Source organism: Protomyctophum bolini, assembly GCF_963924005.1.
Source record: "Protomyctophum bolini genome assembly, chromosome: 12".
In the NCBI taxonomy this organism is placed as follows: Eukaryota; Metazoa; Chordata; class Actinopteri; order Myctophiformes; family Myctophidae; genus Protomyctophum; species Protomyctophum bolini.
Genome location: NC_137873.1, coordinates 33,563,314 through 33,577,168, shown reverse-complemented (window position 1 = coordinate 33,577,168; position 13,855 = coordinate 33,563,314). Strand labels below are relative to the sequence as shown.

Sequence of the window (13,855 nt, the reverse complement as noted above, 5' to 3'; positions counted from 1 at the left end):
AAACGGCCCTGGCTTATTTGTGGTGGGGCCGGGGGGGTACTCATTTATCATTGATTGGGTCTTTATTCTTTACATTAACATTTAATACTTACAGTATTCGCTTTACACATTTGGCACCCTTTGGGATTGCATTATATTCAAGTAAGTAAAGAATAAAGACTGTGGGACAGTGTAAAGTAGCCTACTGTAGCTAAATACATTTACTTACTCAGATCAGCTATTTGCATATATAGATGCAAAAGATGCATATATATATATATTTGAAAACTTGAAATGGCACAGTGAGTATTTCTACTTTTGGTACATTTTGATGCCAATACTTTTGTACTTTTATTCAAGTACATTTAGAATTCTGGACTTGTAACAGAGTACTTTTACATTACTTAAGTAAAACAATGTAATACTTTTTACACCACCGCTGTGGGTTTATACTTGGTGTTGTCATTCCTTCATGACAATACTACCTTGACAAAACAAACCACAAACTCCTCAGCTAAACAAATACAAGGATGGGTGAAGCATCATCCACCTCGTTAAAACATTAGAGAAACTAAGCTACAGAAAAATGAAAAACATTCATTACAAGCAAACACACAATACACACAACTCAACGCAAATGTGACACATAAAAGCCTATATATAGTATGCCATGGCCATTACTTCATTCTTTAGTCAAGCACCTGCTGCAGTCCACTAAGAAAATTATTGTTTATACTTATGCCTGGGGCCCTCCGACCAAATGATTTTCCTTTAGAAACAAACAGAGGGAAGGAAATACCAAGCATATGCCTGCATTTCATTTAGGATTAACTGTTGTTAGGGCTAATATCAGTCCAATGGACAGTGCTATATAGACCTGAAAACGTTGATTTAAGCAGAGAAATGTAACATCATCTGTTTCATGCACGTCAATGTGGATTAATGAAGCTAACCATACTTTATTCATGCAGCTATTTCAACAGTCATTACAGGCAGTGCAGGTGTATATTGAGTTTGTAGTTTCTACACCAGTAACATCTGTGCTAATTTATTCAAGTACGAATGTAACCTAGACTGGTGCATTGTCAGAGTTCTAATAACTGTGGATTTGACAGTGTATTCGCCTTTGTTGAATGCTGCTAAAATGTGAGCTGACCTGCAATAGCAGTTCCTCATGCAAATGAGGCTTTTAGAGGCTGCGTGCTGATGAGAACTACATTGACAGCATACCTAGACAATTTTGTCTAGGTATGCAAATTTCTGGATCAATGTCAACCATAGCAGAGGGTAGGTACTTTTACAGTCTGTGCCCTCTCGCTTCCCCCACAGAACGCAACGCAACGCTCTGGAATTTATTCACACTGCTCATTGAAATGTGTCTGTATGCATATACTGTAGTTCACAGGTCAGGTGCTCAAAGGTGTATGCGCACGCGGGCGCGTATGTGTGTGTGTGTGTGTGTGTGTGTGTGTGTGTGTGTGGTGGACGTGGGTTTGTGTGTGTGTCTATCGGTCTGTGTGCATATGTTAAAACCTGACTTTTTTCATTAACTGGAGGGCCTTATCTGATCTAAGGCTTCTCGTGAGGCCCCGAATGTAATCTAATGTCTTCATAAATCTCATTATACTGAAAACTAGCTGACAAGAGGCGAGACGGCAGGGAAGACTGAGACAGAGTGAGCAATAACTGTCAATCAATTGCTTCATAAAACACGCGCACGCGCACACACACACACACACACACACACACACACACACACACACGCACACACACACACCATTTGTAGCATTAACCATTTAAGCCCTATGTACTTCTTCGATCAGGGTCCCCCTTAAACCAATTATCTTTACCGAAAAGAGCCCATCTATAAGCTCACGGATCTGTTATTTTGAACAAAATGTTCGCCCCCAAAATATAGAGGCACTAGGTTGCTTAAGTGTGGTTGACCTCCTAAGTGAAGAGTAGATAAATCAATGTTTGTCCATGTTTCGGTGGCCGCAGCATTTTATTTGTTAATTTTCATGAATAATCTGAAAAGCACATAGCAACCTATCAGCGACAGACAGTGGCCTTGTGGTTACAGTGTCCGAACTGAAACTGGGAGGTTGGGGTTTGATCCCGGCTTGGTTATACCTAGCCTGGGCAGCATTCCATTTGGGGTTTATGATGGTTGCCAACGTACTAGATGGTAACTTTCGTCATGTTGTAGTCAATGATTTGTAGTCATCTGGCAGGAAACCACAAGACAGAATCAGTACTATGAATGTACTTCTTATTCCTGCCTGATGACTACAAAACAAGACTACAATATGACGTAAATTACCATCCGCTCCAGACTGGTTCACACAGCGATTTTGGAACACAGACCAGGCTGTCCTCCGAGGTGGAAAGACTGGTGACGCAAGGTTAGGTCATACCAAATACTGTAAAAATGGGACCCAATGCCTCCCCGCTTGGCACTCAGCATCAATGGGTTGGATTGGATTGGGTGGGGGTCAAATCAACTAATCAAATTATTCCCGAGCGCGGCATATCTGCGGCTCACCGCTCCAAGAGATGGGTCAAATACGGAGAACAAATTTCACTCCGGTGTGTGACAAATCGTATGACTTTGTCTCACCGACTTAGTTAAAAAAAGTCTATAACACTGTCCCAATGTGCATGCACCTATAATTTTGGATGAGGGGCTTATGCAGGCGCGTTCCTTCACTATGGACCAACCTGTTGATCTCCGTCAGATAAACTATCATTAAGCAGATCAGGACCTATATACGAGGGCACCGGTGCACGTATACTCACAAGCTGCTACATGCACGGCGCAAAATACCTATATGCTATTTGAGCTCTTGTCTTTGTGTGGTTAGCTTACAGGAATCCATCCAGGATGAGCTGCCTTTCAAAAACAGTGACTTCACCTTGGATTGGGTGTCACATACAGCACAAACAGATTATCACTCTGAAGACTATCAAAACAAGCATGCACACACACACACACACACACACACACACACACACACACACACACACACACACACACACACACACACACACACACACACACACACACACACACACACACACACACACACACACACACACACACACACACACACACACACACACACACACACACACACACACACACACACACACACACACACACACACACACACACACACACACACACACACACACACACACACACACACACACACACACACACACACACACACACACACACACACACACACACACACACACACACACACACACACAACAAAGGTTCTCCATGCCATTTGAAGGGACATTTGGATAAACAAAAGCTGAAGCCTGTGAAATTGGTGCAATGTCTAGATTCAGTATCGATATACTATATACACTAATGGCATTTAGTTTCTCAACACACTAAGGGACTAGCTGTGTGTTGGTCCATTTGACCCACTCTGATGCAATATATATGGTATAATGGTTCAGTTAGAGAACATTTAGAGAAACCACTCAACCTTATGGAATCTGACCAGGGGTCATGGCCATGTTGGCTTGTGTTGGACATTTTTGTCAACATTCCATTTTTGCCACAGACATACAAAATGAGTGGACAATAATATTACCAGAAACACATAAATAGATAACACTGAATGACCACAACAGGTCTATAACTCTGAGAGTGTTCAAATGGAACCAAACACTCTCAGAGTTAAGGGGGTCCTAGCAAATACAACATTTGAGAACCACTAGTACTAGTGGACTCCTAATGTGCCGCATAGTGTCTGTGTCATAATAAATAATTGTCATACTCATTCTAAAGAAAACCTGGAGATTGACATTCAGTATGTTGGTGTTATGTAAAAAATAAGAACATTATAATGGTGTGTCAAACAGAAAATCTAGAATTTTCCACGGACAAGCCCGCGTACGGACATGTTGGTGACCCCTGAATCTGACTATCTGCTGTTTACACCTTATTATCAGGCTCTATAACAACAACACAGCGATGGGTTACTCAGTTTATCATGACTGCCAGGTGAACCTGCCATGCAGTGTGTGTGTGTGTGTGTGTGTGTGTGTGTGTGTGTGTGTGTGGGAGGAGAAACGTTCACACACAACTGGAGTAAACATAGCAGAGATTCTGAACTTAGGAGTGGCACTTATTGCAATGAAACATTGGCATTAGGAGACAAAGACGAAATCGCATCATTACTCAAGATCAGAAGTCTCACAGGCTTCCCGTATATTATGCACTTTGAGAACTTTAGAAAGATGTGTCAGGAAGACAGACAAAGAGCATGGATAATTCATTATGCGTTCTTAACCAAAGACTGATGCATATTTTGTGCATTCTTAACTAAAGACTGATGCATATTTTGTGCATTCTTAACCAAAGACTGATGCATATTTTGTGCATTCTTAACTAAAGACTGATGGATATTTTGTGCATGGGCATTCTTAACTAAAGACTGATGCATATTTTGTCTATAGAATGCCAAGTAATAACCATTACTGACATCCATGGATGGACCTGCCTTCATCCAACACATTATTCACTATAGGGAACTATAAGTTATAGCCCCAGCAATATAGCAAATAATATAAACAAATGCTATTTTGTAAATATTTCTACTTTGCATGAGCTATTGACAAAATCCCACAACCAAAATCACGGCACTTAGGGAACAGGGAGCTATTCCCCAATCATGAACCTTATCCTGTCTGCATTTATATCCAGACTATCTTTGTATAACCTTATTTGTTACATGGACATTTGCCCATCCCCTATTTTCACTGTTGATTGAAACCTTGGTATCAAAACATGCCCCGTTCCTTAAACTCATCAAAAGCCCATGCAATATATATTGCAATAATGGAGTAATTACTCATTATAATGATATTCCATCATCCCATCACTATGCAACATATCTGAAATATACAACCGTCTTTAAAAGGCAGAATTGTCTATATGACTGATGAAGCCCATTGTCATTTGTTGTGATAAGACACTTTGATGTAGCCTTTTAGATGAGAGCATATAGGCCTATAGGGTATTCCCCTAACTGCCTTTATAACATTGACATTGACAAATGGGAATATCCATCTTTAAGACACAGCAAAGGGACTTGCCATGGATGAACTGCACATCACAATAAACAAATCCACACTTGCAGCAATGCGACACATTAAAGGATACGTTTGAATAAAGGCGATCCTATAATAGCGCCATCACCTTGACATTAATGTGCAGGAAACGCACGCCACCTGGTTGTCTCAGGTGAAATACTCCGCGGCTGTGTTGTTTGCCAGATCAAATTCTGCAGGTGAGCCTTTTATTGGGCTGATGAAAGGAATATGCTACATGAGCCTTCATTGACAAACAAATCATGTACCCATGTCATGAATCCTTGTACAGTATTATAATTGATCGTACATCATCCCCCGAAATATACTAACATGTTTGTTTGAACTATAAAGGCTTTTGAAACTATAGCCTATGCTCCGCCCTACAGGGCTGGCTCTGAGGTGAGCCTGATATAAACGGCACTCTGGCAAGACTGTAGGTGAGAGACGGGCTCCAGAGCTCCTGCAGGTATGACAAGGAGCAGCACTTCCATTGGATTCCAGGCTCGTTCCGATTCCTCGCACTTGGCGTTATTTTGACAGAGGACACGCGGGCGACTTTGCACTCCACGCGCGCGTATATAGCACATGTCATTGTTGTTGTTGGAAATAAACTGGACCTATAGAAGAATCCTAACGGGACTGGAGTATAATAGAGGATATATATATATATACAATACATATCAGAAAGCATGAAACTTGAAGTGTTCTGTGGAAACCATGTGAAACAACCTTTGGTGGACATGTGCAGTGATGCTGAAGGCAGCGTCCGGTCTCCCCTCTCGGGCGAAGAGGAGCTGGGCTCGGACGGGGACTGCTGCGTGGCGCGCAGTCCGCCACCTGTTACTCCACCGCCGTGCACCGACGGCAGCAGCAGCAGCAGCAAGGCAAACAAGCCCTACACGCGGAGACCCAAGCCTCCGTACTCCTACATCGCACTCATCGCCATGGCCATCCGCGACTCCCCCTCGGGCCGTCTGACCCTGGCGGAGATCAACGACTACCTGATGCAAAAGTTCCCGTTCTTCAGGGGCGGCTACACCGGCTGGAGGAACTCGGTGCGACACAACCTGTCGCTCAACGACTGCTTCCTCAAGGTGCTGCGCGACGCGTCGCGGCCGTGGGGGAAGGACAACTACTGGATGCTCAACCCGCACAGCGAGTACACGTTCGCCGACGGCGTGTTCCGGCGGAGGAGAAAGCGCATCGGCAAGAAGCAAAGCAGCGGCCATAAGGACCCGGAGATCTCCGAGGAGGAGGAGGAGGATAGCAGCACGCCGCTGCACGCGACCACTACTAGTAGCACCACCACCGCCTCGAAAGTTGAACCCGGCCGTGCCAAATTCACCAGTTCCTTCGCCATAGACAGCATCCTCAGCAAACCGTTCAAAACGGAGGCGGCGTCGTGCAGAGACGATGATGATGTTGTGACAGTTGTTGTCCCCCCTCCTCCTCCTCGCCGCCATCATGTCTTCAGCTGGCCGTACATGATGCCACCTCCTCCTCATCTTCCTCCTCCTCATCCACCTGCCGTCCCCTTCCCACACCACCACCACGTCAAGACAGTGTTCCAGCTGGACTCGTACACTGCGCATGTGCTGCACGCATACCATCACGGCGGGGGGCTCTTTTCAAATGGGCATGATCGCGACAGCAGAATGTGACGATAAGCACTTAAGTAAAAGTATATTAATAGCCTACTGCAATATATATAGAACTAGCCTAGCCCAAAATTTTATATTCTCGTAGAGGGTTTTTTCGATTCTTATGACGAATCTCTACGAGAGATCTCTCGTAGATTCGTCAGAATCGGAAAAGAAACCTCTAAGAGAATCTAAACATTTGGGCTAGAACTAGCCTACTGTAAAAGTCCGGAATTCAAATATGTAAAAGTGCAAAAGTATTGGTATCAAAATGTACTTAAAGTACTAAAAGTATACTATATGCACAATTAATGTGCCATTTAAAGTTTTCAACTGTAGGCCTCTTTTGAAAATAGCAGATCTACAAGCTCACCATGCATGCATCGCACTGCCACGCATTGTGAACTTGATCTGCTATTTTCAAATCGCCGAAATGTATATAGGGCTGAAGTGGTTACTGTATGTTTTGTCATAATAAGTACACTATTTGGATCCGAGATGTAGTGGAGTAGAAGTAAAAGTATTGTTAATTGGAAACATGCACTCAAGTGAAGTACAAATACCTCAGAATTGTACTTAAGTGCAGTGTAGGCTATAAGTAAATACTTAGTTACTTTCCACCACTGGAACTTGTAGCTTGTTGTAGAATTGGCTATTTTTCCAGCGAATATATTTGGTATAGAGAGTTGAAAGCAGCTCAATACCAACTATACAGAGACAAACCAGGTCTACTTTAGTCTCTAATAGAATGGGTTTCAATGTTAATTCTGCTGTCCTCAGTCACCGACTGGAAATCAACATGTTGTGATGGTGGACAATAAAGGGGGCGGGGCAACAGCGAATAAATAATTTGTAGGCCTACCAACATGTGCACTTTGTAAGTTTGTATTGTATTGTATTATATTTTATTATTTTGACAACCGGTCATTTAGGACAGGCTTTTTTCTTTTGTGATAATAAAAACAAGGATATTTGTTTGTTTTTTAAAACATATATGGCATTTTTATGCACGCTATAGTTTCACGATTAACCAGGAATGTTTATTCTAAATGTTACTGAATTTGGTCTGAAATTTTGTTTACAGTGACAAAGTGTTCAATCAGCAGTTTGTATAGCCTATATGTTTTCCTGTATTTCTTCTGTTTTCCCAAGCAAACGTTTCAATTCACATGGCAATAAAGATATGTTTTATAATGCAGTGCAGTTGCACTTTTTTGTTCCTTATATTTAAAAAGCAATATAAGTAAAGATACATTGTGAAATGAATGCCATTGATTGATTGATTTTGTTAAGTTTGCAGAATTACGTACATTTCAAGCAAAAGCACAACTCAATACAAAAACTGTCAACTGTGAGTGGACGACCCAATACAGCATTACACTTAATTGTTTACAAGAAGGTCCACCTTTTTCAATTCATCATAAACATTTAAGACAGAATGTGATTAATTGCCTTTATCCAGAACATCATAAAGAGGAGAGAGTTGGTTGGTGGGTCAAGAATTAACTAGCCTATACATTTAAAGGTATAAGTATATAGTGCGTAATCTTCTTATATGATGTTTAAGTTAAAGCCAAGGGCTCTATTATGATATCATTGCTATATGGTTATGGGGTCTTTGTTCAAAACGGATGTAGACCTATAACTCTATATGGTGGAGACTGGAGAGAGGAGAGAGCATCCACACTCTTGTAAAACAGTTGCAATTGTGACTGCTGCTAATGTTTTGTTTGTTTGTTTCATCACTTCCTATATAGGCCTATACCAATTTGCATCCGTTTATCATTTATCCTGTTTTCTCTCTCCTGTCCTGATTTAGATCAAATTGGTATATATGCCGTCCTGGAAATGCATTTTCTGTTTACTAAACTGATGGTGGGAGAGCCCGCATGAACACAAGGATTGCAATCGGAATATAGAGCTATCATTTATTCATTTTAATAATAATAATAATAATACGCTAATCATTAATCTGAGTTCCCAGCTCTCGGAAATACAAACGGGGGCTAGGGGCGAGTAGTTGAACTCCAACATTTATTAAGATAACATGACGTTAATGAATGTGTCATTATCTCAAGCATAACAGGCCTCAGTAGAAAGGCAAATACAGTATGAATGTGGAAGTGACCATTCACATGCATTGCGCAATAACGCCTGCTGCATGATGCAAGTATACAGGCTATAAGTATACACTTCCACAAGACAAGTATAGGCCTGCACTTCCAGGACTGATTGGGTGCCAACAGCATGCATGATGCAGCAGCAACAAGAAAATGATGATTAGGCCATATATTGGGCCTATAAAATCATCATCTAAATAGGTCTAATCGGTGCCCTATAAGCCCATACAAATACGATATGCATATAGGCGTTACTATTAGGCGTATAATATAATCACGGTATGAATTATAATTTACAGGTATATATAGGTCTATATAGCTATAAGGGTAGCCTACATTTATTTACACTCAGAGTTAAATTAACACTCATGCAGCATTGTGCTGCTGTGTGTATAATATTATATAGACATGGCCTGTTTAATGTTGTCTTTTATAAAATGGTATTGGTTTGGTCGGTGGCTGTTCTGTAAAATTGGACTCACCGATTATATGGAGAAATTCACTCCCCATTATTTATTTGTCTGCGTCCGTGAAGCTGCACTGTTACCGGATACGGGTATCCAATATTTATATTTTGTGTCTGGTTCTACAAATAGCTGTCGCCTCTTTCACCACACATGCGCAGGAAAATAAGAAATAGTACATGATGTCACTGACTGTAGTTCAATTCAATCCCAAGCGATGTCAAAGTATAAAGTATGACCCCATGCAGCTGCTTGTGTTGCACACGCACGCAAACGGAAAAATTAGTTAGGGATTTATTTATCCCTTGTTGAAAAATGAAAATGATTGTATTTTTCCATTGTTTATTTATTTTCTAATACATTCTAGATATAGATTGTAACCTCATGCAATGGTTAAAAATGCCAAAGCGTTTACCGTGATAAACCAATGTGCAATGTTTATTATTAATATTTATTTATTTTACCTAAAATATGCACTGAGCATGGCATTTGAGCTATTCCTTAAATTATATATGATGAAGTATTCATACTGTGGTCAGTGTGGTGGGCCTATAAACTATCCAAACTAATTTATCCAAAAATGGCTTATGGAAGCTTTCACAAAATAAACATCAATGCATGTTGGGAAACATGAAAAACAGCACGGTTGTGTCTTAAGCTAAATATAGGTTATTTAATCAATCAATTAATTTCTCCAGGGATAGGCTACTATCCAGGCGCTATAGGCGGTAAGCTGACACTTGTGCGCTGTGTGTGGTATGTTGGCAGGACCTGGTGGAAAAAAAGGAAAAAAACATGCTCACCCTGAACACTGAACAGCGCAACTATAGACCGTTATGTTATGTTATAACTTATTGCTATCATTGTCAAATGGTCACTCTGAAAAGCATGCGTTTGCTTACCATGATTTTTATACAGACATGCCAAATATTAGATGAAATGAGACGGAGGTGATTTGGGGAAGTGACTCCAAAGTGAGTGATGGTGGGAGGAGATTTTGTGTTATACACTCTTTTCACCCTGTGGCCGACTTCGAAGCCAGAATGATGCCTGGAGTTTGGCCAGATGGGGAGGGAATATTTTCTGCAGTTCCTGAAGATTTCTTGGAGAGATTCGAAGGGATCTAGGGGGCAGAGAGATTTAAGAATTGATAGGTGGTCGAGTTTTGTTTGGCCAAGTTGGATATGCGGCTCGAGCAAAGTTGAGGAGCTTTTCTTCCCACTCCTAGGATTATTTCCAGCTATGGACAGAAAGAGGGAGAGGGGACTGCAGGGGAGCAGTGCGCATGGCATGCTGACACACACAGCTGTTGTTCTTGAACCGGCGGTCGCTCCAATTATCGCATTATAGGGACCCTTTTTCGAATGAGTTTGTGGAAGGTATATAGCCTAATAGGCGGAATATTTTTTGTTTTAAATCTCGCAGTGATTAAATGTTAAAACAAACGGTGCGGTCATCATGACGACGACTGAGCGCTCGCAGCAGCAACATCTGGACCCTGCAGCTAATCCTCCGGCCGCGGCTCAGCAGCAGCAGCGGGTGATGGAGACGAACGGCTCGAGTGAGTCCGCGAAGGGGAAGAAGGGGAACTCTGGCCTGCGGAGACCCGAAAAGCCCCCGTATTCATACATCGCCCTCATCGTGATGGCGATCCAAAGCTCCCCGACCAAGAGGCTCACTCTCGCCGAGATCTACCAGTTCCTGCAGGCCCGCTTCCCCTTCTTTCGGGGCGCGTACATCGGCTGGAAGAACTCCGTTAGACACAACCTGTCCCTGAACGAGTGCTTCATCAAGCTGCCCAAGGGCCTCGGCAGACCCGGCAAGGGCCACTACTGGACCATCGACCCGGGCAGCGAGTTCATGTTCGAGGAGGGCTCCTTCCGTCGCAGACCTCGGGGGTTTCGGCGGAAATGCCAGGCTATGAAACCCATGTATCGGATGATGAACGGCATCGGATTCGGCGCCTCTATGTTGCCCCAAAACTTTGATTTCCAGTCAAACGCCTCACTGGCGTGCCACGCCAATGGCTACAACCTCGATTTAATGGGCAACACTGTGCCAGGGGGCTTCGACGGATTAGGGGGAGGGGGACATCATCATGCCCCGCACATGTCACCAAACTCCGGGTACATGACCGCTTGCCAGGTGGCCTCCAATGCAGACTACTGCAGCCCGAACAGCAGCGGAAGCCCCTTGCAGTCGTCCCCAGTGATGATGGGCGCCTTGGACTGTCAGTCGCCTTATGCTAATGCTGCCACTTCACACTGGTCTCCATCTGCTGTGCCCTCGTACATCAAACAATCTCTGGAGTCAAACTCCCCCACGTCCTCTACTTTGCACTCGGGAATGGCACCTTACTCTCTAGAACAAAGCTATATTCATCATAACGGTCGAGACTCTTCAGACATTTCAGGTAGGCCTATATAGCAAATCTTTTTGATGTATTTTATCAATCATGTATACAGTTGCTCTCATATACAACAAATTATTGAGGCCGATGAATGATAAGAAATAGTTGTTGGATTTGTAGTTGTTTAATTCATAAAAAATAGTAATGGAAGTGACCCGCATGCTATTGGCCAGTTTCCTTTTCAAATTTCAATTGATTCCAAATTTGATATAATAATCAGGCAATATTTTTGTTATATTAGGCTATATAACACACATTCTTGGGGAGAAATATATTAGACCTACACATCTGCATAAATTAGATTTTCAATTTGAGCGATTCTGGATTATTATTATTATTATCTGGTCTATTTTTGAAATGTTTATAGAACAACTGCTGTAAGAAATAAACATGCACATTGAATGCTATACTCGATCCAGCTGTAATACCTCTGAAACAAAGTTAATTTGACTATTTTTGTGTCACAAATATCCTAGTCAAAAAAGCATGTATTCCGCTATTATGACATCCAAAATTGGACATAGGTAATTATGGAGATTTAATATGCCTATACTCAAGTTTGCTTTACAAGGTCTGTTAAGAGAAGCTTCCACTGAAAAACATTGACACAATTATAAACAAGTTAATTCCAAATATTGTTTAGTATAATTAATTGGGATAGTTATAGATGCACTTTCAGACAATTTAAACATTACAAATGGAAATAAAACTGTTTATGTTTCTTGCTGCAACAATCATAATTCTCCCACTATAAATAATCTATAGCCACTAATGAGTATAGGCCTATAGCCAGGCCTATACTGACAAATGAAGGCATACCAAGGAATTTAACAACATCACAACGAAAGATTATTTCCATTTGAAATCCATGTTTTACATGACCTTATTAATTTTCTCTCACTTATTTCACAGTGGGACTATCACGATATTCAAACCACTCGGCGCCTATGTGTGACAGGAAGGATTTTGTGTTCAATCTGAATGGAATCTCCTCTATGCATCCCAGCACTGGGGGATCTTACTATCAACTCCATCACCATCACCAATATCAGGACGTAAAGCCTTGCGTGATGTGATAAAGCAGTGGGCCCATGCAGTGAAAGAAAAATAAGTCAGGGTTATCAACTCATATAGCCTGATGAGGTTCTCTTAAAATCCAGTAAACAAACACAAAAAACACCATGTGTTCACTTTCACTTCAATCTAAGGCTCTCTCGTTTTTTTTTTTTTTTTTCATGACCCAAGCTGGATCATGAAATAAATAAGAGGTCCTTAAAAAGAATTAAGTGCTGCTGGTGTTTTTTTTTTCTTTTTGCTGTATTCAATTCAGAACCGTGCTGCCGTGCACCCGATGAAAGAACTGGCCTGACCGGTGTTTGCATTCTCTTTTTTTCCCCAAGTTTCTCTTAATCAAACTCAAAGGTGGAATCAGTTCCAGCAAAGTTTTGAAAGGCAAATTAATCTTTTCTTAATATGAGGAGGAATGTTTGGCTATAAAAGGAACCCCATACTGCTGTAGCTATATACTGGCCCTTTTTCTATGCTATAGCCTATATGACTTTATTGACTGCTAAGCACATCATGATGTGACAATGGTGTTTATTTTTGTATTGTGATTACATCTTATATCTGTGGATAATAAATGCCATATCCAAACACATGAAGTTAACTGAAAAATCACATGTATATGGTTGCCCAAATCTTTATTCATGCACTTATGTCTTTCCTACAAAGGGTTGTTTCAGTTGTCAATAAAGCTTTTTTTTTGTTCTTAATCTAACCGATCAATATTTCATGACATTTCTTGACTCAATTAACAATTATTTCGTTAAAATAAATTAATTCGAGTGCACGTTTATTTGTTTGTCTTTGTCAAATGTATTGTGCAGAAATATCACAGAACTCTCTTAACATAGGCTATATGGATATTATAAAAGTTGGCAAGTTGTTTTATAACGTTGCAGAACGTTACAAAACAATTCAACATTACTCATTACAATAATGTTTCATCAACTTTACTTTCCCTTGAGAAATAGCTCACAGTTAGTGACAGTAAAACTTAGAAAAACGTAACGTTAGGTGTATCGTTTTGAATCCGAAATAATTTATTTCTGTCTTTCCAAAATA

At 41.2% G+C, this 13,855-nt stretch overlaps 2 protein-coding genes across 2 annotated transcripts; both read left to right on the top strand.

The window, feature by feature from the left end:
• Positions 1-5,544: 5,544 nt before the first annotated feature.
• Positions 5,545-7,932, top strand: foxq1a (forkhead box Q1a). The gene has a single exon (XM_080778714.1). It carries the CDS (start codon positions 5,784-5,786, stop codon positions 6,753-6,755), a length of 972 nt encoding a protein of 323 aa, XP_080634840.1. The 5' UTR covers positions 5,545-5,783; the 3' UTR covers positions 6,756-7,932.
• A 2,460-nt stretch (positions 7,933-10,392) lies between these two features.
• Positions 10,393-12,787, top strand: foxf2a (forkhead box F2a; the record flags this gene model as incomplete). Its single annotated transcript, XM_080779042.1, has 2 exons — positions 10,393-11,731; positions 12,735-12,787. Exons 1-2 carry the CDS (start codon positions 10,777-10,779, stop codon positions 12,785-12,787), a joined length of 1,008 nt encoding a protein of 335 aa, XP_080635168.1. The 5' UTR covers positions 10,393-10,776.
• Positions 12,788-13,855: the final 1,068 nt, after the last annotated feature.

Coding starts and splice junctions, on each gene's coding strand:
- foxq1a (XM_080778714.1), top strand. CDS start 5,784: ATGAAACTTGAAGTGTTCTGTGGAAACCATGTGAAACAACCTTTGGTG.